Genomic DNA, 23,107 nt, shown 5'->3' with positions numbered 1-23,107 from the left:
TATAATGATTTTTGATTATTTAATTGGGTTCTCTCTATCTAGTTTTAGTACTTGCGTGAAGATCTGATCATATTTTGGGTCATATTTATGCAGAAGTAGAGAAAATTCTAAAGGGTTCGCAAACTTCCTAGCACCACTGTCGCAGCAATTTGCCATACAGGAAGTATAGGGTGTAATATCATTAATTTAAACCTAGGAGGGGTTACAGGTAGCTAGTACAGTTTTTGTTTTACTCTCTCATGTCTTCCATGGAGTACAATGAAGTGTAGTTTTCCTGACATGTCTTCTGTATTCAGGTTTATCAGGTTTGTTAATCAGGTATTTCTGACTGAGAATATTTGCAAATCAAAATGTAGTCACTAATGTATGTAAAGTAACTGAAGCACAGTAAGATCTAAAATTAATATTTTGATTAAAACTCCTAAGTGAGATTGTGCCATAAGTAAGTTCTCATGATATCAGCATTAACAAGAATATGAAAGAGCTTTTACCCATTTTAACCTAACACTTTAAAAAAAAACAAGCAATTTTAACTGCTCCCATTTTTTTCCTGTTAGACCTTCACAGAACTAAGTCTGCAAAATATTGTGTAAGTAAAAGTCAGGCATTACTTGTATTTTGTGTGTTATTTTTAATAATTAAGTTCTTTTAAAATGTATGCATTTTTTAATACCTGGAGAAGGTGGTAATTATCTGCTGTCACTGGTCCGTTAGATGAAGCTGTTTCCACAATGTTGTTGGTAGGGAGTTTTAGGATTTAAACACGTTGATATTGAAGGAACAACAACACATTTCCAAATCTGGATGGTGCGCGAACTCATCTTCCCATACACCTCTCCGACGCCAAGTGCAGTGCTACACCATCCCCATCTCCACCACATTGCCAAGCATATCCCAGAACTGGATCCGGAAGCAGAAATACTCCTGCTACTCGGAAGGGACGTTCTTAGGGTGCAAAAAGTCAGGCAGCAGATCAATGGACCACATAATACCCCCTTCGCCCAATGTCTGGATCTGGGCTGGGTGGTGTTAGGAGAGCTGTGCCCCGGCAATGTACACAAACCGACGATTAACACGCTCAAGACTAATGTGCTAGAAAGAGGCTGCCATTCAGTTTCGCAGCCCTCCACAAGTGTTGCATGTATCAAGGAAGCACAACAAAGGCACGAGCATAGTAAAGTAACTGAGAAGGCACTGGGACAGTCAGTCTTCGCTCAAACTAAGCACGGTAATAAACTTGCTCCATCGGTGGAAGATGCCATCTCGTTAAAAATAATGGACACAAAGGTCTTTAGGGACGAAGCGAACAACTGGGTCACCCCACGACCGTTCAGAGAATAGAGGTAGAGATAGCGGCAGGTTTCGCTGATGCTGTTGGAATTGTCTAGGTGGCATCTGTAGTGCATTTTGTTGCTGTGGCATATTGCAGCCATTGTATTCTACTGGTGGAAGGTTTAAAGTAGTTAATTGGGTGCTAGTCAAGTTAACTACTATTTCTTTGGATGTGATGAGCTATTTGAAGACTATTGGAGTTACAAGTGAATGACATTCCATTACACTTCTGACTTGTATAGATTTATAGATGGTGAAAAAGCTTTGGTGTCAAGAGGTGAGCCATTTGCCACTGGATACCCAGCATTTGGCCCACTATTCCAGTGTATTTATGTTTAAATTATTTTATTTTGGAGATACAGCACGGTGTCGGCCCTTCAGGCCTTTCGAACTGTGCCGCTCCAGCAACCCCTGACAAACCTAGTCACAGGATAATTTACATTTAACCTACCCAGTACATCATTGGACTGGGAGGAAACTGGAGCACCCATAGAAAACTCGTGCATTCCACGGGGAGGACATAGAGAGGCTCCTTACAGAACAGTACTGGAATTGAACTCTAGAAAGCCCTGAGCTGTACCATGATTTTCTGGTCATTGGTGATTGAAAGGATGTTGGTTACTTTTTGGATAGCTAGATTCTGATGGAAGATCTTTGACCTGAAACGTTAACTGGTTTCTCTTTCCACAGATATTGCTCGACTGGCTCAGTTCTTCTGGCATTTGTGTTGTTCTTCTCTGATTCCAGCATTTGCTGTACTATTTGTTTATCATTAGACATAGAAAATGTTAGATATGCAGCTATTAGTTTCTTCTGTTTTGTGCATATTAATTCTTAACATTCTACGCAAATGTTTCTTGTCAGTGCATAATGAAACAGTACCTGATTATTTAACATAAACCGATAAAGTAACTTCATGTGGATGCATGATTTGTGGTTCTTTTATTAAAGGGAAAGGATAACAGAAATTGTGTTTAATTTAACTGGAGGTGGATTGTACATTTTCTATGGGAGATATTGTCAGGTTTTTGTCAGATTACATCCTTGTTCACTTCTGTCTACAGCTTGCCTGGTTTATAGTCTGTTGATGAAAAACTGATAGTAATATGTGCTGAAATGAAAGAAATTTTGGTCTTCTTTAGTATCACCTGTAAATCTGTGTCTGTCCTTTGTAAACAATTTATCAGTCTTGGGAAGCAGCGTTGCACAGCTGTTGTCTTCCCTTTGCTGTACTGAAATTTCTTCCTTCAGTTCACATCTGCATATTCATCACGCCTGTCCCTGTTTTGCTCACCTCTACGTGCTCCAATTAGTTTGTCTGCAGTCAAAAACCGTTCACTGATTTGTTCTACATTTATATTGTTTATAACTCCCCCTCTCTCCCCCCCTCTCTCCCCCCCCTCTCTCCCCCCCCTCTCTCCCCCCCCTCTCTCTCCCCCCTCTCTCTCCCCCCCCTCTCTCCCCCCCCTCTCTCCCCCCCCTCTCTCCCCCCCCTCTCTCCCCCCCCTCTCTCCCCCCCCTCTCTCCCCCCCCTCTCTCCCCCCCCTCTCTCCCCCCCTCTCTCCCCCCCTCTCTCCCCCCCCTCTCTCCCCCCCTCCCCCCCCTCCCCCCCCTCCCCCCCCTCCCCCCCCTCCCCCCCCTCCCCCCCCTCCCCCCCTCCCCCCCTCCCCCCCTCCCCCCCCTCCCCCCCTCCCCCCCTCCCCCCCCTCCCCCCCCTCCCCCCCCCCTCCCCCCCCTCTCCCCCCCCCTCTCCCCCCCCCTCTCCCCCCCCTCTCCCCCCCCCTCTCCCCCCCCCTCTCCCCCCCCTCTCCCCCCCCTCTCTCCCCCCCCTCTCCCCCCCCTCTCTCCCCCCCCTCTCCCCCCCCTCTCCCCCCCCCTCTCTCCCCCCCTCTCTCCCCCCCCCCCTCTCCCCCCCCCCCCTCTCTCCCCCCCCCTCTCTCCCCCCCCCTCTCTCCCCCCCCCGTACAGCACAGGGCTTGGTGATTTTGCCTAAAATGTTGTGCCAAACCTACTAAATAGCATATCAAAAACACCCCAGTACAAATCTCTCCTACCTACAGTATGTCCATATCCCTCCATCTTCTTTACGCCCATGTGTCTATCCAAACGTTTCTTAATATCCTCCAATGTATTTGCCTCTACCACTATACCAGGCATCCATGACTGAGTTTTTTTTTAAAAACCTTCCCCCTCACACCCCTCTTGAACCTATCCCATCTCACCTTCAATGCATACATTCATACACATTCAGTGGAAGACCCACCTATGATTTCTATAGGTGCTGTAGGTTTTGTTTTCTGTTGGTGAACTACACATATATCCAGCAAGCCTCCATTAGTCACACTCATAGCATCATTACTTGGCAAGCAGTAGTATGAGAAGAGAACCCACAAAAATTTAAAGTTTAGTGAAATGTTACTGATTTAAAGGAAACTTAACTCTGAACTTCAAAATTCAGTTGAGTAAAAAGTTGCTTATAAATTGCAAAAAAGGTTTCATTACAAACTTTTGTTACTATTGTCAGAAAAGAAACAAATGAATGTCTTTTCCAGGTGGTAGGAAATAATCAGCTGGGTGCAGAAGGGATCAGAGGTTGGGGTTCCAATTATTCACAATATATCACAGGTAAGGAAGCTAATGTTTTTAACAGTTCCAAGTCTGCAGAGGGTTAGCAAAGCTCAGGCAGGGCAGGGGAAATGTGAGCTCTGCAAAGAAGTTCCTGTGGAATTTTAACAAGTTGAGTGAATAAGCAAATACGTGGCAGATGTAAGATTAAAGTGGTTAAATGTGAGGTTGTCCATTTGTGCTCTTAAAAACAAAACCTACCTGTATAGTGCCTGGTTGGAAAAGGGGTTTCCAGTGCTGAAACTCAATGAAAGTATGTATTGAGGTGTAATAAACCATTAGAAAGGCAAGGGACACGTTAATATTCATAGCAACAAAAAAATTGAGCTTGAGCTGTTCAAGGCCTTGGTGAGAGCCCTCTGCTGCTTTGTGTGATGTTTTGTCTGGTTATCTAAGGAAGGATGTTCTTGGCAAGGAAGTGCAACAGAACTTTACTGGATTGTAGCCAGGTATGAGGACCTGTTGGTTATGGATATGTTCATCAGAAGGTGAAAAATTTGACATGATCTAATAGAACCTTGTAAAATTGTAAATGCAAGGTAGATGTTCCTTTTGGCTGATGAGGGTAGTTAGGGATCCCCTTGGAAAGAGTGATCACAATATTATTGAATTTCTCATACAAATGGAGGGTGCAATAGTTCAGTGTTAAACCAGTGTATTTTGCCTAAACAATGGTGACTACAATGGGATGAGGGAGGATTTGGCTAGTATAGACAGGGAACACAGGCTATATGGTGGGACAGTTGAAGAACAGTGGAAGACTTTCAAGGAGGTTTTTCAGTGCTCAACAAAAGTATATTCCAGTTAAAAGCAAGTACAGTAAGGGCGAGGAGAGCCAGCCTTGGTTATCTAAAGAAATAAAAGAAGGCATCAAACTAAAAACTCGTGCATACAAAGTTGCCAAGAGTAGTGGGAAACTGGAGGATTTGGAACACTTTTAAAATGCAACAAAGTGCCACTAAGCAAGCAATAAAGAAAGGGAAGCTAGATTATGAAAATAAACTGGCACAAAATATGAAAACGGATAATAAAAGTTTTTGTAATTGTATAAAGTGGAAAAGGGTGACTAAAGTGAATGTAGGTCCCTTGGAGGACAAGAAGGAAATTGATATTGGGTAATGAGAAAATGGCCTAGGTTTTGACCGACTATTTTGTGTCAGTCTTCATGGTAGAGGATGCACCTAACATGCCAAAGAGAGAGGTTGTGGATACGATGGGAGGTGAGGACCTCGATACAATAGCTATCACTGAAGAGATAGTGTTGAGCAAAATTTTGGGCCTGAAGATAGACAAGTCCCCTGGTCCCGGAGGAATGCATTCCAGGGTACTGAAAGAAATGTCAGAAGTTGCCAAAATTCTCTGGACTCTGGGCAGGTCCCGGCGGATTGGGAGAAAGCGAATGTCACGCCACTGTTCAAAAAAGGATGTAGGCAAATATATGCCAGTTAGTTTAACACCTGTAGTTGGGAAAATGCTTGAAGCTATCGTTGAAGAAAGCGCGAGGTATCTGGAAAGAAATAGATCCTTCAGGCATACACTGCATGGATTGAGCAAAGGCAGGTCCTGTTTAACAAACTTACTACAGTTCTTTGAGGATGTAATTAGCGCAGTGGATAGAGGGGAACAGATGGAACAAGACAGAACAGGAAGTGATATTGGGAGCAAATTCTTCACTCAGAGGATGATGAACTTATGGAATTCTCTACCATCAAAGGAAGTGAGAACAAATTCAGGAGTGTCAGTATTTCTTAAGGATAAAGGGAACGAGTGATAAAATCAAAATTGTATTGAAGTGGATGATCATTCCTGATCATTGAATGGTGGAGCAGGCACAAAGAACCAAATGACCCATTCCTGCTCTGCTCTTATTTTCTAGGTTTCCAAGTTACATTTAAAAATGTAAAGTTTTAGTCAGGTTGCCACAATTCCACTTCCTTAGATGAGCTTTCTTTTATAGAATTTATTTGAAAGCTCAATAACAAACGCTTCAAAATAGTTGTTTAAGACATCCTATTTGAACATTTGCTACTGGTCTAGAGCCACATCATTTGTTATGTATACCGTGGAAATTGTAGATTGGCAGGCTTTGATGTGCATTACACATCTAGATCACCCATGTACACTTGTGGTATTCACTGGAGTCTGTCCTGGCCAAGAGCTGGTGCTTGGTGCTGATCACTGGCAGTTAGAGGTGTCCTCAGTCCTGCGGGATTCACAAAAGGGCCATTGTGCAGTGTAATTGTAAATGGGGTGTGGTTTTTCACTTTCTGAATGCCAGGTAGTTTTATGGAACAGAACTATAATATAATAATTGTTATCTCATTATCTGTCTCACGTTTACTGTCCTTTCCTGAGTTATGGATCAATGAGGCTTTTCCCCCTTCATTTGGCATCCATGGAACAGAACTACGACACTAGATCTGCTTAAAAAATGAATTTTCTTTCTATATTTCTCAGATATTCAATTTTGACATAAGCACTTTCTCCAAGTAAAAATTGACATCTCATATAGTAAGCAGTAAAAATGTTGGAGATATGATCAGTAAAAGATAACTGTTCTAGATATTTTTACACAGACAGTCAAAATTACATACTAGTGAATGTCACTAAACGTTGCTGTTACAGATTTGGTGATTCCCTCCCTGTTCAAGTAGTGTTGTTTCAAGTATTTTCTTGAATTGTGCTTTCTTGTCTATGTTGGCTATTTGTTTAGACCCTTTGCTAATTCAAAGGATTGCTCAAAATCTTTATTTTTAATACCCTTTTAATAATTTCTGTTTCTGCATTTTACACGTTTTTGTGGTAGTGTGACGATTACCTGAACTGTAATAGTCTGTGTATTAACTTCCATTTTTTATTAATATGTGTTTGTTTATTGCCGCTAGGAAACATGTTATAAATTACATAAATCACCTCCTCAATCTTAAGAGTGCAAAAGGTGACTTTGCACTGTTTAGATTAGCCTTTCTCAAACTTTTGCCCCAGAGGGACCCCTGAAATAATTTTCAGGTCTCAGGGAACCCCTATGTGTAAAAATAAATAAATAATTTATAGACTGCTCATGTTACATTAGCATGATCGGTAAGTTGTAGATAAAATAATCCAAAAATAATTGTCAGTGCTCTCAGGCTGAGTGGAAGATTCAAAGAAAGGGTCCCTTGTCCAGTCACACACCTGTGTGGAAAAGGAGGAAAAATACTGTTCAATTTTGTTCTGCAGATCTTCCAGATGATTTTCAATTAGACTCGAAACTTTCTGATCCTTCCTCACTCTCGAGCCCAAGCAACATGGAAATATTTTAAGATTTCCTTTTGCAACATTATTTTTCCAAAGATTCAGTTTCCTTTTAAATCCAAAAATGTTGCCTCCAGGACAGACCTTTTGTTTCCAGATATGAAGACTAAACATTAAATCTACCTTTGCCTTTGCTTGTTTCCGGCTGCTCTTTGCAACAGAAAAAGTTTCTTGAATTTCACCATCATTTACAAATCTTATAAGGGCTACAACATGATGTTTATCAATATGTTGATCTATTGTACTGTTTAAGAGTGGCCACGTTCTAGCTCAAACGAAAACCACACAAAAGCCCTTTCTTGAGCTACTGAATGCAGACAACTGTGCTCTTCTCATGCACACAGAGGACGAGTTCCAGGCTGCAGTAACAGTTAGCTAAGGCTGCAAGGGCTTTCGGATGAACGGTCAGTCTGAAGAAAACAATGATCCTCCATCAGAAGCCCCCTCATGGCGTTTACAACCCACCATGGATCACAATTGATGACCACCCTCTCACCACAGTTGAGCAGTTCACCTATCTGGACAGTGACACTATGGTAGTAAGGGCTGTTGACAATCAACTTGTCAGAGTTAGGAGTGCCTTCAGGTGCCTCCAGAAACGTGTGTGGAAGAAGCACTAACTGTGTCTGTCCACAAAAATACAAGTGTACAGGGCTACAAGTGTACAACACTGCTAAATGGCTCTGAAGTCTGGATCTAGTACTGGACAAGTGCTTCCATCAGCGCTGCGTCTGCTCTATCATGGGTAACAGCTGGTAGGATTATGTCTCCAACAAGAAAATCCTGGGGAAGGCTCAACTTCCAAGCATTGAAGCCGCTTTGCTGCTCAGGCAGCTCTGCTGGCCAGGCCTCGTATATGGCATGGACAGCTCCAGGTTACCAAAAGCAGTATTCTATGGAGAAATCTCTCAGGGCAAGAGGGATTGTGGTGCCTTGCGCAAGGCACCACAAAGACCAACTTGAGCAGCAGCTGGCTTGTGACAGAGATCACTGGAGAACGCTGATCCACGGAGCATCCAAGAATTTTGAGGAATTCAGAAGAGCAACTGCTGAAGAGGAGGGGAGATGCAGGAAGGGTCCTACTACCAAAGTGTTGCATGCCGGCTGTTCCCATAGCCCTACAGCTCCAGTCTGCAGATCCAGAATTGGCCTCTATATTCACCGATCGTGCCATTACTCCTGAGGATTCTTTTTTCTTCCTGGTCTTCGCAAAAGAAGAACCAGCTGTCATCATTGAGCATGAAGCCTTTTCAGTGTCTCGTACTGTATCCATCTTGTCCTAGTGGGTTATAACCACTGTAGTTTTACATGCTGGCATTAGGTTCTCACCAGCGGTGTGACTTTTCCTTTTCTGGGTAATAAGTTCTGCTACTAAATAACTTCTTGGGTCGTCTTAACAGACTGTAACTTTATTAACAAAAGCTTTACACTGTTCGTTTTGAGATTCCAATTGCCGTTTAAAATAATCAGCACTTTAATATGTCATATGGCTGTGATTTGTGGTTAAGTGTCTTTTCAGTTTTGCTGGAGCCATTGCTGCGTTTGTCAGTTGTTTGCCATAGACTAGGCACAATGGAATAGGACAACTTGGATCACCAGTCCATATAAAACCCATTGATAAGTAGCTTCCATTGCAAAAACTGACCTTTTTGTGTGTCCGTTATTGCACGAGTGCAGTGAAATGACTCAGATTGCAATTCAAAAATCACCATATTGGACTGTCAGACATGTCAGTAAAACACAGGGGTTAATAAAAATGATCGAGTTCATTTAATGCTCAGAAAATGCACTTCAAGGTCCTCATCAACCTACCGTCCTCCTCTCCGTGCAATACAGCGTTCACCAATTATCAACAGCCTCCCCTATCTCGTGTCAAAAACTGAGAATGGACTCAACCAAATAAACATGGTCCTACTCTGCACTGCCTTACTGGGCTGAGAGATCCCGAATAGATCTGCTCAGCCACTGTCCACCACTGCGAGTGCTAGCATCGTGCGTTGTGTGACGATCAAAAAGTGATGTTCATTTTTTAAATCACAATCTCTCACGGAACCCCTAGTTCTTGAGAAACACTGGTTTAGATCATAGCTTCCTTGTGTCTGTTTGCAGTCCTGCATCCAATTCTTCATCATCAAATTATGGAGCCCCAAAATTTGGTTTGTTAATGCTGCTACTTGGACATTGAGTCTGATTATCACTGTCAAAATAAGTGGCTAATATGACTTATGTTTTTTGATTTGCTGTCATTGTAAAACACATTGAAGTGCATTTATCATACATCCACTCTATTTAAGTAGCTGATGAGTGGTGTCGTACCCCACCCTCTCCGTTCAGGGATGGATTTTGAAGTTTGACAAAGATGGCTTCTTTCACGTGTCCTCCCTGTCTAAAATGTGCACATTGTTATCAAAGGAGTGTCCCTTGTCTTTTAGGTGTAGATGTACAGCCGAATCTTGACTTGAGATGTTAACCCTCCTATGTTGGACCATATGTTTGTGAAGTGGTTGTTTTGTCTCACTGATATACATATCTGTACAGTTCCCATTGCATTCGATAGCATATACAGTATTGCTCTGTCTACGTTTGAGTGCAAGATCCTTGGAGTGGACAAGTTTCTGTCTTGAGTGTGTTTGTAGGTTTGAAAAACACAGGAATTTGGTGTCTTTGGAAATCCTGAGTTTCTCTGAAACTCCAGCTACATATGAGATGACTGGTTTTATGTCTGCTTTGCTCCTTACTTCTGTCTGTTGGGCTGATGTCCCTGCTGGTCTTTGTTGCTGTCTTAAGGTGCCAGGGTAGCTGCAAGCTTTGAAGACGTTGCTTAAATCTTGGGTACTAGCCTACAAAGTACCCAGGGCATCTTTAGGGAGCAGTGTCTCAGAAAGGCAACGTCCATTATTAAGGACCTCCAGCACCCAGGGCATGCCCTTTTCTCACTGTTATCATCAGGTAGGAGGTACAGAATCAGTGATTCAGGAACAGCATCTTCCCCTCTGCCATCTGATTCCTAAATGGATATTGAACCTTTGGGCACTATTTTTAATATACAGTATTTCTGTTATTGCATGTTTTTTAATGTATTCAATACACACAATTGATTTACTTTATTATTTTTATTGTATTTTTTTTCTCTCTGCTAGATTATGTATTGCATTGAACTGCTGCTGCTACGTTTACAAATTTCACGTCACATGCTGGTGATAATAAACCTGATTCTGTTTCTGAAATGCTTGCGCTCCTTGTCTTTAGCTGTGTTGTTGGTGGGCACATTCTCAGCACAGTGATGTGGTGTTCTGATAACTCCCAACTTATATTCTAACGGATGATGAGAGTCAAACCATAGATACTGATCCGTGTGGGTTGCTTTCCTGTAAACTTCAATATCTAGATGTCCATTTTCTTTGATAAGTATTGCATAGTCTAAAAAGGCCAGTCTGTTGTTTTTGATGTCTTCTCGTGTAAATTTGATGTTATTATCCACAGAGTTGATGTATTCTGTCAAAATATCCATCTTTGGCATAGTGGAAAACCCATCCCTGAACAGAGGTGGTGGGGTATGACACCATCTATGAAGTACTTGCAATGCAGTCCTATCATCTCTACCTTGGCATCTCCACAACAGTTCACACCTCCGTTCATGCGAAGAAGAGAGTCGTAGGGGTAATGAGAGGGTCATTAGTCTTAACGACCCTCATGTTTAAAGGTATAGCAATCACATCTCAGTTTATAAACAGATAAACTACCTGCCATGGATTTGAACTGAAGAAGCCTCTCTGATGAGTGATGAAACATCTCTTGAGACAACACAGCAAGAGCAGTTGCCTTGATTTACTACTGCTTGATATACAATGACCTGGATGACTGAAAACCTTCATAGAGATATCTGGGATATTGTACTGAGCCCCATTTAAGTGTGTTGCTTTGATTTGGATGGTGTTAAACTGCTTCAGTACTACAAGGAAAACACCAGTGTTGTTGGAGCTACATCCTTCCAGATAGCCTCCTTTTGGATGGTGGAAAGCTTTTGAGACAGGAAGTGACTCAGCATTACCTAACTTCTGATTTACTCTTATAGACACTATTTTTATGTAACTGGACATTCTACCCATGATTTGATAGTCTGTTTTGTTATGGTAATTTATATACATATACTTGCAATGAATTAATAAACATAATTGTCACTCGACTAGTCAATGTTCCTTATTAGTATTTATTACAGTTATCCTCTGTATAAATGTTTAATTACATAAAAAGAAATTATTTTACAGCTAATGATGTGGCTTGCATAAAATGCAGCCACGGGGTAAGCTAAAAATGGATCAGTCAGAGAAAGGATGTGGCTGTGCTGTTTTCTAGTTTGTTTCCTGATGACTATCAACGGATTACATTTCAAGTTTTATTGTCATTTAGTGTTCGTCCATCGTCAACGTCGATGAGGACCTCGACACCATTATGATGGTGTCGAGACTAGCGCATGATTTGGATTTAAGTGAGGGAGAGTTGCGCAGCGTCAGCCTCACTCTCTCTTCCCAATTCTCATCTGGATCCAGTGGCAAGACAGAGTCGAGTTGGCTGGAGATGGGACTAGGCGCAGTGGATGACCAGGACGTCTCCTGTGTCTTGTCCTGCTCTACACGTTCCACGATGCTTTCAGAGACCGCCTTCTTGACCGTTGGACTGTAATTATCATATAACTATATATGAATACCCATGAACATAGCCAAATGAGACAGCGGTACTATGCCAGTGATTCACTTCCTGATCACTGAGGGGGTGGGGGATGTTTTTAATGGTGGAGCAAAGCTTGGTGAGCACAGTAGACCAGGCAGCATCTATGGAAAAGAGTAAACATTTGACATTTCGGGCTGAGACCCCTCATCAGAACTTGAGACGGGGAAAAGAAAGGTGAAGTCAGAGTAAGAAGGTGGGAGGAGGGGAGGAAGAAATACAAGGTAGTAGGTGATGAGTAAAACTGGGATGAGGAGAGGAAGAGGTACAAAGTAGTAGGTAATGGGTGAAACTGGGAGAAGGGGTGGGGTGAAGTAAAGAGCTGTGGTCGATTGATGAAAGGGCTGGAAAAGGGGGAATCCGATAGGAGAAAGTAGAAGGCCGTGGAAGAAAGGAAAGGGTGAGGAGCACCAGAGGGAGGTGATGGGCAGGAAAGGAGATGAAGTGAGAGAGAGAAAAGAAAGTGAGAATGGGGGGTATTACCAGAAGTTCGAGAAATTGATGTTCATGCCATCAGGTTGGAGGCTACCCAGATAGAATATAAGGTGTTGCACCTCCAACCTGAGCATGGCCTCGTCACAACAGTAGAGGAGGCCATAGACTGGCCTGTTGGAATGAGAATGGGAAGTGGAATTAAAATGGATGGCCACTAGGAGAAGGTGCTTGGCGAAGTCAAGTCGGGTCACTGATGTACAGGAAGCCACACCCGGAGCACTGGGTACAGCAGATTCCCATTCCAACATGTCAGTCCGTGACCTCCTCGAATACTGCAATGAGGCCACGGTCAGGCTGGAGGAACAACACCTTGTATTCTGTCAGGGTAGCCTCTGGCCTGATGGTATGAACATCGATTGCTCGAACTTCTGGTAATGCTGCCCCCCCCCCCCCTTTCACTCTTCACCAGCCCATTCCCATTTCCCTGTCTTTCCTTATCACCATACCTGCTCATCACCTCCCTCTGGTGCTCGTCCCCCTTCCCTTTCTTCTATGGCCTTCTGTCCTCTCCAATCAGATTCCCCTCTCTCCACCCCTTTTTCTCTTTCACCAATCGACTTTCCAGCTCTTTACTTCACCTCTTCCCCCTTTCCTGTTTCACCTATCGGCTGCTACCCTGTATTTCTTCCTCTCCTCCCCCCCCCCCCGTCCCCACCTTCTTACTCTGACTTCTCATCTTTTTTTCTCTAGTCCTGAGGAAGGGTCTCAGCCCGAAACATCATTTTTTACTCTTTTTTTTTTACATGGATGCTGCCTGGCCTGCTGAGTTCCACCAGCTTTTGTGTGTATTGCTGGATTTCCAGCATCTGCAGATTTTCTCTTGTTTGTGAGCACAGAGTTCAAATCCATGTTTTGAATAGTCCAATTTATGTGACGTGCTGGTTCAGACCATGTGTTTCACTTGCCTTTTAAGATCTCTACTGAGTTAAGATTTCTACCTGTTTCTGAGGACAAAATCTATTCTTAGCTTGAGTATGCATATGCATATTTTCAAACTCTCTTAATAATGTTCTACGAGACCTTTGTCTTTCAAATGCACTCAGTGGCTGCTATTAGGTATATGTCAAAAGTCAAAGTCTGTCCTGACCTTTGTGGCACATCAGGCGGTGCTTATGCTGGTTTCTGTGGCGTGAAGTGACTGAGAGTACGAGACTACCCCCCCTCCCCCCCCCCCTGATAGAATGCCAGTCTATCGCGAGGTTAACCCCCCAGCATTTTGCCAGTACCCATTTTCAGCCGGGTGGACTGGAGCAGTGTGTGGTTAAGTACCTTGCTCAAAGACACAACACGCTGCCTTTGCTGAACTCGAACCCACAACCTTCAGATTGTGAGCCCAATGCCCTAACCACTTGGCCATGCACCAAACATTAGGTATGTACGCCTCATTAGTGCAAATATTTTATCAACCAATCATTTGCAGTTACTCATGCAAAAAGGCATACAGAACATGGTCAAAAGGATCAGTAATTCAGACGAAGCATCAGAATGGATAAGAAGTGTGACCTAAATGACTTTGAACGTGGAATGATGGCTGCCAGACAGGGTAGTTTGAGTATCTCTGAAACTGCTGATCTCCTGGGGTTTTCACACACAAGTCTAGGGTTTACAGAGAATGGCGCAAAAAGCAAAAAAAAAATCTAGCGAGTACCAGTTCTGTGGGTGAAATGGCCTTGTTAGGGAGAGAGGTCAAAGGAGAATGGCCACACTGACCATTCAGGCTGACAGGAAGCTGCTTCATAGCATGAAGATCATAGCATAGATAGAAGATTGGCTGAATGGCAATAAAGGGGGCCTATTCTAGTTGGCTACTGGTGACTAGTGGTGTTCTGCAGGGATCGGTATTAGGATGGCTTTTCATGTTATACTTCATTGATTTGGATGAGGAAATAGCTGGCTTTGTGGCCAAGTTTTAAAGATGATACAAAGATGGGTGGAGGGTCAGGTCGTGTTGAGGAAGCAGGGAGTCTGCAAAAGGACTAAGACAGATTCGGAGAATGGGCAAAGAAGTGGCAGATGAAATAGAGTAGATGAGTGTATGGTTATGCAGTTAGTAGAAGAATAAAGGCATATACTGTTTTCTAAATGGGGAAAATTTCAAAAATCAGAGGTGTAAAGAGACTTGGGAGTCTATGTCTGATTCCCTAGAAGTTAATTGACAGGAGGCAAGAAAGACAAATACAATGTTAGCATTCATTTTGAGAGGACTAAAATATAAGAGCAAGGATATGATGCCTGAGGCTTCATATATGGCATTGGTCAGATTGAACTTGGGATATTGTGAGCAGCTTTAGGCCCCTAATCTGAGAAAAAGATGTGCTGGCATTGGAGAGTGACCAGAGGAGGTTCACAAGAATGATTCCAGGAATATGAGGGTTAACCTATGAGGAGCGTTTGATCGCTCTGGGCCTGTACTTGCTGGGGTCTAGCGCGAATGGAAGGTGGGGGGGAAAGAATCTCATTGAAACCTATTGAATATTGAAAGGCCTAGACGATGGATGTGGAGAGGGAGCTTCCTAAAATGAGTGCATCCAGCACCAGAGGGCACAGCCTCAGAGTAGAAGGGTATCCATTTAGAACAGATATGAGAAGGATTTGTTTAGCTAGATGGTGAATCTGTGGAATTCATTGCCACAGACTGCTGTGGAGGCCAAGTCATTGAGTATATTTAAAACAGAGGTTGATAGGTTCTTGGTTTGAGAGGGCATCAATGTTTACAGGGAGAAGGCAGGAGAATGGGTTTGAGAGGTTCAATAAATCAGCCATGATAAAATGGTGGAGCAGACTTGATGGGCCGAATGGCTTAATTCTGTTCCTGTGTCTTATGGAGGGTGACAGTAAATCAAATAACCATGTGTTACAACAGTGGTGTGCAGAAAAGCATCTTTTTGAACACACAACATGCCAAACCTTGAAGTGGATGGGCTACAGCAGCAGAAGACTACAAACATGCACTCAGTCACTATTTAATTAGGCACAGGAGATACCTAATAAAGTGGCTTCTGAGTGTTTGTTTGATGCAAAAGTACTCCAAGAAAATAACCTGGTCGGGTGTCAGATCTCTCAGTGGGAGAGCATTTTGGAGATAGTGATCACAATTGTATCTCCTTTACAATAACATTGGAGAGAGATAGGAACAGACAAGTTAGAAAAACGTTTAATTGGAGTAAGGGGAATGATGAGTTATCAGGCAGGAAATTGGGGGCTTAAATTGGAAACATGTTCTCAGGGAAAAGTACGGAAGAAATGTGGCAAATATTCAGAGGATATTTGTGTGGAGGTCTGCATAGGTACGTTCGAATGAGACAGGGAAAGGATGGTAGGGTACAGGAACTGTGGTGTACTAAGGCTGTTGATAAATCTAGTTAAGAAGAAAAGAAAAGTTTACAAAAGGTTCAGAGAGCTAGGTAATGTTAGAAATCTAGAAGATTATAAGGCGAATAGGAAGGAACTTAAGAAGGAAATTAGGAGAGCCAGAAGGGGCCATGAGAAGGCCTTGGCAGGCAGGATTAAGGAAAACCCCAAGGCATTCTACAAGTATGTGAAGAGCAAGAGGATAAGACGTGAAAGAATAGGACTTATCAAGTGTGACAGTGGGAAAGTGTGTATGGAACCGGAGGAAACAGCAGAGGTACTTAATGAATACTTTACTTCAGTATTCACTATGGGAAAGGATCTTGGTGATTGTAGTGATGACTTGCAGCAGACTGAAAAGCTTGAGCATGTAGATATTAAGGAAAAGGATGTGCTGGAGCTTTTGGAAAGCATCAAGTTGGATAAGTTACCGGGACTGGATGAGATGTACCCCAGGCTACTGTGGCAGGCGAGGCAGGAGATTGCTGAGCCTCTGGCGATGATCTTTGCATCATCAATGGGGACGGGAGAGGTTCCGGAGGATTGGAGGGTTGCGGATGCTGTTCCTTTATTCAAGAAAGTGAGTAGAGATAGCCCAGGAAATTATAGACCAATGAGTCTTACCTCAATGATTGGTAAGTTGGTGAAGAAGATCCTGAGAGGCAGGATTTATGAACATTTGGGAGGTATAATATGATTAGGAGTAGTCATCATGCTTTGTCAAAGGCAGGTCATGCCTTATGAGCCTGATTGAATTTTTTGAGAATGTGACTAAACACATTGATGAAGGAAGAGCAGTAGATGTAGTGTTTATGGATTTCAGTAAGGCATTTGACAAGGTACCCCATGCAAGGCTTATTGAGAAAGTTAGGAGGCATGAGATCCAAGGGGACATTGCTTTGTGGATCCAGAACTGGCTTGCCCACAGAAGGCAAAGAGTGGTTGTAACGGGTCATATTCGGCATGGAGGTCGGTCACCAGTGGAGTGCCTCAGGGATCTGTTCTGGAACCCTTACTCTTCGTGATTTTTATAAATGACCTGGATGAGGAAGTGGAGGGATGGGTTAGTAAGTTTGCTGATGACACAAAGGTTGGAGGTGTTGTGGATAGTGTGAAGGGCTGTCAGAGGCAACAGCGGGACATTGATAGAATGGAAAACTGGGCTGAGAAGTGGCAGATGGAGTTCAACCCAGATAAGTGTGAAGTGGTTCATTTTGGAAGGTTAAATATGATGGCAGAATATAGTATTAATGGTAAGACTCTTGGCAGTGTGGAGGATCAGAGGGATCTTGGGGTCCAAGTGCATAGGATGCTCAAAGCAGCTGCGCAGGTTAACTTAGTGGTTAAGAAGGTGTACGGTGTATTGGCCTTCATTAATCGTGGAATTGAACTTAGGAGCCGAGAGGTAATGTTGCAGCTATATAGGACCCTGTTCAGACCCCACTTGGAGTACTGTGCTCAGTTCTGGTCGCCTCACTACAGGAAGGATGTGGAAGCCATAGAAAGGGTGCAGAGGAGATTTGCAAGGATGTTGCCTGGATTGGGGAGTATGCCTTCTGAGAATAGGTTGAGTGAACTCGGCCTTTTCTCCTCGGAGCGACGGAGGAGGAGAGGTGACCTGATAGAGGTGTATAAGATGATGAGCGGTATTGATCGTGTGGATAGTCAGAGGCTTTTTCCCAGGGCTGGAATGGTTGCCACAATAGAACACAGGTTTAAGGTGCTAGGGAGTAGGTACAGAGGAGATGTCAGGGGTAAGTTTTTTACCCAGAGAGTGGTGAGTGCATGGAATGGGCTGCCGGCAACAGTGGTGGAGGCGGATACGATAGGGTCTTTTAAGAGACTTTTAGATAGGTACATGGAGCTTAGAAAAATAGAGGGCTGTAGGTAAGCCTAATAATTTCTAAGGTAAAGGGACATGTTCGGCACAACTTTGTGGGATTTTCTATGTTTCTATGTCTATGTTTCAACACATTTCCACAATTCTGAACTTTTAATTTCGTCAGAATATCTTGTGCATCTTTGCTGCATTGCTTTTTTTCTCTTTCCATTACGTTTCTGATTGGTTCCCCAGTTGAACAGCTGCTGATACCAAACATTCCTTTCCTTTCCCACAAGGATCTCTTTATTTTTCACCCGGTGCAACACGGAAATGATTTTTAATTATCAGGGAAAATCAGAATCGGAAAGCTGTGACCTTTGGCTAATTTTGTGAGGTGGAATCCCGAAGTCATAACAAATGAATGGCAAGAACCTGTTCAGGTGGTTCCGTGCATTAGGCGAGGGCAAGTATTTTATTTTGTTCTCCCTGCACTTCTGTTGGTGAGCAAACCGGTAATTTATAACACAAATATGAAAAATGATTGAACCACTCAGCTGGTCACATAACACCTGGGGAGAAATAGCGTTAGCAGTTCAGGGTAAGGACTCAATTGCAGAACTGGAAAAGTGAGAAAATTTGTTTTTAAGATGCAAGGGCGTGGGCAGAGAGGAGGAGAAATGTCTGCGAGAGGGTGTGGACTACAGTTGTCAAAATAGCAACTACATCAAAACTGGTATTTGGAAACAAAATAAAAGCAATTGAAATAAAGGTAGAGCCACATGTTCATACTAAACAGAAACAGGCCTTTCTGTCATCATGTCCATACCAACCTATCAAATACCCATCTATACCTATTTCATTCCTGCACTTGGTTAGTAGTGTCTGCTTTGGTAATCCAAGCGCTTTGGTAGATTCAGAAACGCTGTGAGAGTGCCAGTGGATGGAAATAATGGGTGGTGAGCAGAAATCACCAAATTTAAAGTTCTGAGGACTATAATGTGCTTGAAAGCAAAATGCTGTTCAAACATACATTTGGGCATTGTTGCCCCAGTGTAGGTCAAAGGGGGAAGGAAGAGTGAGATGGAGAATTAGGCAGCTGGACATCCAGAGTTGCTCTTTACTTTATAGAATGGGGGTTTCTCTAAGCAATCACAGGACTGAGTGCTATGACCTGAATTGGAGAAAATGGAGTGAATTGCTGCTTCTCCTGGAAAGACTGTTTTGGCGCCTGGATGGTGGGAAAGGAAGATTTTAAAAAGCAGGTGTTAAATCTCCACATATCCTGCGGTTGCATATGAAATGCTATCAGATGGTGAAGGATTTGGAAGGTAAAATAGGGCTGATGGAAGGATTGATCCAGATGTGTCTAATTTTGAATTTCATGGATGATTGGTTGATGTGAGATTGAAGGTGAGGGTCACTGTACCCATTTTATAGTTAGGAGAAGATGGATTAAGTGCATTATTGCAGTGAATAGAGAGAGCATGGTTGAGAACCTTGTTAGCTATGGCAGAGTGGAAGCCATCGTTGAGGACATCTTAATGGCACTAATGTGTGTCTTTATGACAGGATGATAGTCTGTATGCTATATCTCCTTTGAGTGTTCGATAATCTGTGTTCTTAGATTTTATATGTCCTTTTATCTCAGAGGGCAAACATTTACAATCTCCTCGGTTGGGAAGTTGGATGTACTTTCTCTTTGTCCATGCAGCCACTCACTTAGTTCTGATGGAAGGTTCTTGAAGTAAAATGTTAAATGTAATTCAGCTCTCTACCTAATGAATACTTACAGTATTTTCTTATTTTCCAGATCCATTTTGAGATTTTCAGTGCACCCTGGTGTGTTTTAAATTTGCAACCTCCAAATGGCAGGATTGCACTGGTGTCATTTTAAACTGCTGATCAAAGGTGGATTTACAGCACTGTATTTGGTCTTTTATAGCACGTCCAACGAAAGTTATCTGTCAGACTGGAGATTCAGAAGAAATTAAGTCCATTGTTGCTAATGAGCTTTTAAGCTTCAATGTCAGATTTCAGGAAAAGATTTGATACTATATTTTCTCCCCTACCCACCCGTATTAGCAATTAATTAGATATTAATCATATGCACAACTTGTTGCTAATTGTTCGGGCCGTGGAATTGGCGTTAGAGCTGCATATGGTACTGCAATATGAATGTTAAGTAAAAACTGTAGTTTACTTTAATTAGACCATTGGACAGGGGTCCCCAATCTTTTTTGCACCGCGGACCGGTTTAATATTGACAATATTCTTGCGGACCGGCCAACCCGGGGGGTGGGGGGGGGTAGGGTTGCCAACTTTCTTGCTGTGTTTACCCCGAAAAAGACTACCATGACCATGAAGCCTTGCGTAGGCACCTGTGTGTGCATGCACGTGTGTATGTGCTGATTTTTTTCTACAAGTCGGTTTTGGCGATTCTGTTCAGTGAAACTACACTGTACATACATTATTTCTACTTTATATAGGCTGTGTATTTATCATATCATTCCTGCTTTTACTATGTTAGTATTATTTTAGGTTTTATGTGTTATTTGGTAGGTTACTTTTTGGGTCTGGGAACACTCAAAAAATTTTTCCCATGTAAATTAGTGGTAATTGCTTCTTCGCTTTATGACATTCAGCATGAAAGGTTTCATAGGAACGCTCTGCCTTAGCGGGGGAAATACGGGACAAGGGTGGTCCTATATGGGACACACCCATTTAGCCCAATATACAGGATGTCCGGGCTAATACGGGACAGTTGGCAACCCTGGGAGCGGGGGAGATGGGGGTAATGTTAATCACGACCGGAATATAGGTGATAAGTCAACTATAAGTCACTCATAAGTGGCTAATACACTCAATTTCATTTCTAAAAGGGTTTATCTAACGAATTTAATATTAAACACACAGAACATATCTTCCTCGCATGAATATGGTGATAAGTCAATTACAGTATAAGTCACTTATGTCAATAGCATCATAATATTTCAAGTAATGTTTGGATATTAAACACACAGCGCATATTTTCCTGGTATGAACATATAAAATCATTGCAACACACCAATATCAGTGAGAGCCCTGAGCTTGTTTCCCTGTAACGAGACTGTGCCATCGAGGGGTGAGGGGAGACAGCGATACTCGAAGGGGGTTCCTTGTGTCCAGTCTATTCCGCAATTTAGTTTTCATTGCATTCATTGCAGAAAACCCCGCTTCGCAGTGATATGTTGGAAATGGAAGCAACGTTTTCAGTGCTTTCGTGGCTACCTCTGGATATTTAGCCTTGACTTTGATCCAGAATGCTGGCAGAGATGTTATGTCAAACATACTTTTCAGCCCACCGTCATTTGCAAGCTCGAGGAGTTGATCTTCTTCCCATACTGACATGAATGACACGTGCGTAATGACCTCGCGTGTGTTCAAGTTCAACAGTGGGCATGACAGGGAATGAGGAAAGGTGCAGCTGACTCATATCGCCAAATCATATCGTTTCCCCGCGACCTGGTAGCACATGGTTGGGGACGGCTGATATAGGACATAGGAGCAGAATTAGGATAGTCCGGCATTCAATCATGGCTAATCCTGTTTTTCACTCCTCAGTCCCACTCCCTGGCCTTCTCCCCATAACCTTTGATGCTGTGTCCAATCAAGAACCTATCAAGCTCTGCCTTAAATACACACAATGATCTGGCCTCCACTACCTGTGGTGATAAGTTCCATAAATTCACCACCCTCTGGCTAAAGAAATTTCTCTGTATCTCTGTTTTAAATGGATGCCTCTCTATCCTGAGGCTGTGCCCTCTTGCCCTAGACTCCCGTGGCCTGGGAAACTTCCTTTCCATATCTACTCTTAATAGGCCATTCAGCATTCGAAAGGTTTCAATGAGATCCACCCTCATCCTTCTAAGTTCCAGTGAATACAGATCTAGAGCTATCAAACGTTCCTCGTATTATAACCCTTTCATTTCTGGAATCATCCTTGTGAACCTCCTCTAATGCCAGCACATATTTTCTTAGATGAGGAACCAAAAACTGTTCACAGTACTCAAGCTGAGGCCTTACTATTGCTTTAGAAATCCTCAGCATTGCACCCCTGCTCTTGTATTCTTGACCTCTTCAATGAATGCTAACGTTGCATTTGCCTTCCTCACCACCAATTCTACATTTTAGAGTGTTCTGCACAAGGACTCCCAAGTCCCTTTGCATCTCAGATTTGTGTATATTTTCCCTGTTTAGAAAATGGTCTGCACAGTTATTTCTGCTACCAAAGTGCATGACAATGCATTTTCCAACATTGTATTTGATTTGCCACTCTCTTGCCCATTCTCCTAATTTGTCAAAGTCCTTTTGCAGCCCACCTCTTTCCTCAACACTATTTGCCCTCCGCCAGTCTTCGTATCATCTGTGAACAATTAGCCAGAGGGTGGTGAAATTTGACGTTTTTTGCAGTCTAAGTTTGGGTGTAGCCTAGCTGTATTCCAAACAAAATTTCCTGGAAGATGGAGACCAAGATGATAAATAATAATAATAATAAAATAATTTATAGCTGGTTGAGATTTTTTGCAATGTGGTGAATACTGTATTAGACTGAGACCTGATGCAGCAAAATGATTTGAAAGAATGATGTGAAAGAAAGATGGGTGGGGAAGAAATATAATACAGAATCTTCCATCGGCCTCTTGAAATCTGACAGTGAAATTTAAAAGCTCATTAACAGGTCACATGGAACAAGTAAATCCCACTTCCGTGTTCTGAAAAAGAAGTTGAAAACTGAAACATTAATTGTTTCTCTTCAACCATTTCCTGGTTTTGTTCTTTTTTCCCTCTCCCTGGATTCCCACTTCCCAGAGCTGGGCTTACTCCTTACAGATAGAAAAACTGTTCTCTAAATATAGAGCCTGTACTTTACCACAGTAAATAATTAAGTGATTAAACTGGTCACAATGATCAGATTCACAGGGATTGAGCAGGTACTTATTAGAATCATTTAGAAGGTTGTAATTAGAACGTGCAACAGCACAACACAGGGATGGGAATTTTGGTCCACAAAATTCTGTTACGTTACCAAGATTTTCATTGGTTTGTCTCCTTACACTGGAATAGAGCAATGGGTTGCTTTTCAGTACAAAGAAATGTTCAGGAAACCCTGGTTTGGGGATGTATACTCATTTTACCTGCGGTGGAGTTTTTCTGCAGCGTATTTAAAATGGTTGTTCCAGAAAGTAGGTTTCACTGGAATCGTAAACTCAGGTGACAGGCTATTCATCTTTGATTGAATAATGTTTGGAATTTATTTGGGAGGAATAGTGAGTAAAGAAATATATTTGTTATATTTTAAGAAATATATGTATTTGGAGAATATTTGAAGATCAAAGCTACTTGTCCATAGCTAATATATAGTTTATGACAGATGATGCTATGATGAATCCTCTGAAATTTGTTTGGGTATGGAAGCACATG

At 42.5% G+C, this 23,107-nt stretch overlaps 1 protein-coding gene across 2 annotated transcripts in view; it reads left to right on the top strand.

The window, feature by feature from the left end:
- LOC140202592 (fatty acyl-CoA reductase 1) overlaps nt 1-23,107 on the top strand; it is a 176,144-nt gene that overhangs the window by 40,706 nt on the left and 112,331 nt on the right. The window contains exon 2 of one of the 2 annotated variants that reach the window (XM_072267631.1): nt 3,885-3,957. The exons of the other annotated variant lie outside the window; for it this stretch is intronic. Within the exon in view, the coding sequence (XP_072123732.1) occupies nt 3,885-3,957 (73 nt within the window). The remainder of the gene's footprint in view (nt 1-3,884; nt 3,958-23,107) is intronic. 2 annotated transcript variants of the gene reach the window in all.

Source organism: Mobula birostris, chromosome 9 (assembly GCF_030028105.1).
Source record: "Mobula birostris isolate sMobBir1 chromosome 9, sMobBir1.hap1, whole genome shotgun sequence".
NCBI lineage: Eukaryota > Metazoa > Chordata > Chondrichthyes > Myliobatiformes > Myliobatidae > Mobula > Mobula birostris.
The sequence above is the reverse complement of the archived record's forward strand: the minus strand, read 5'-3'. Positions and strand labels throughout refer to the sequence as shown.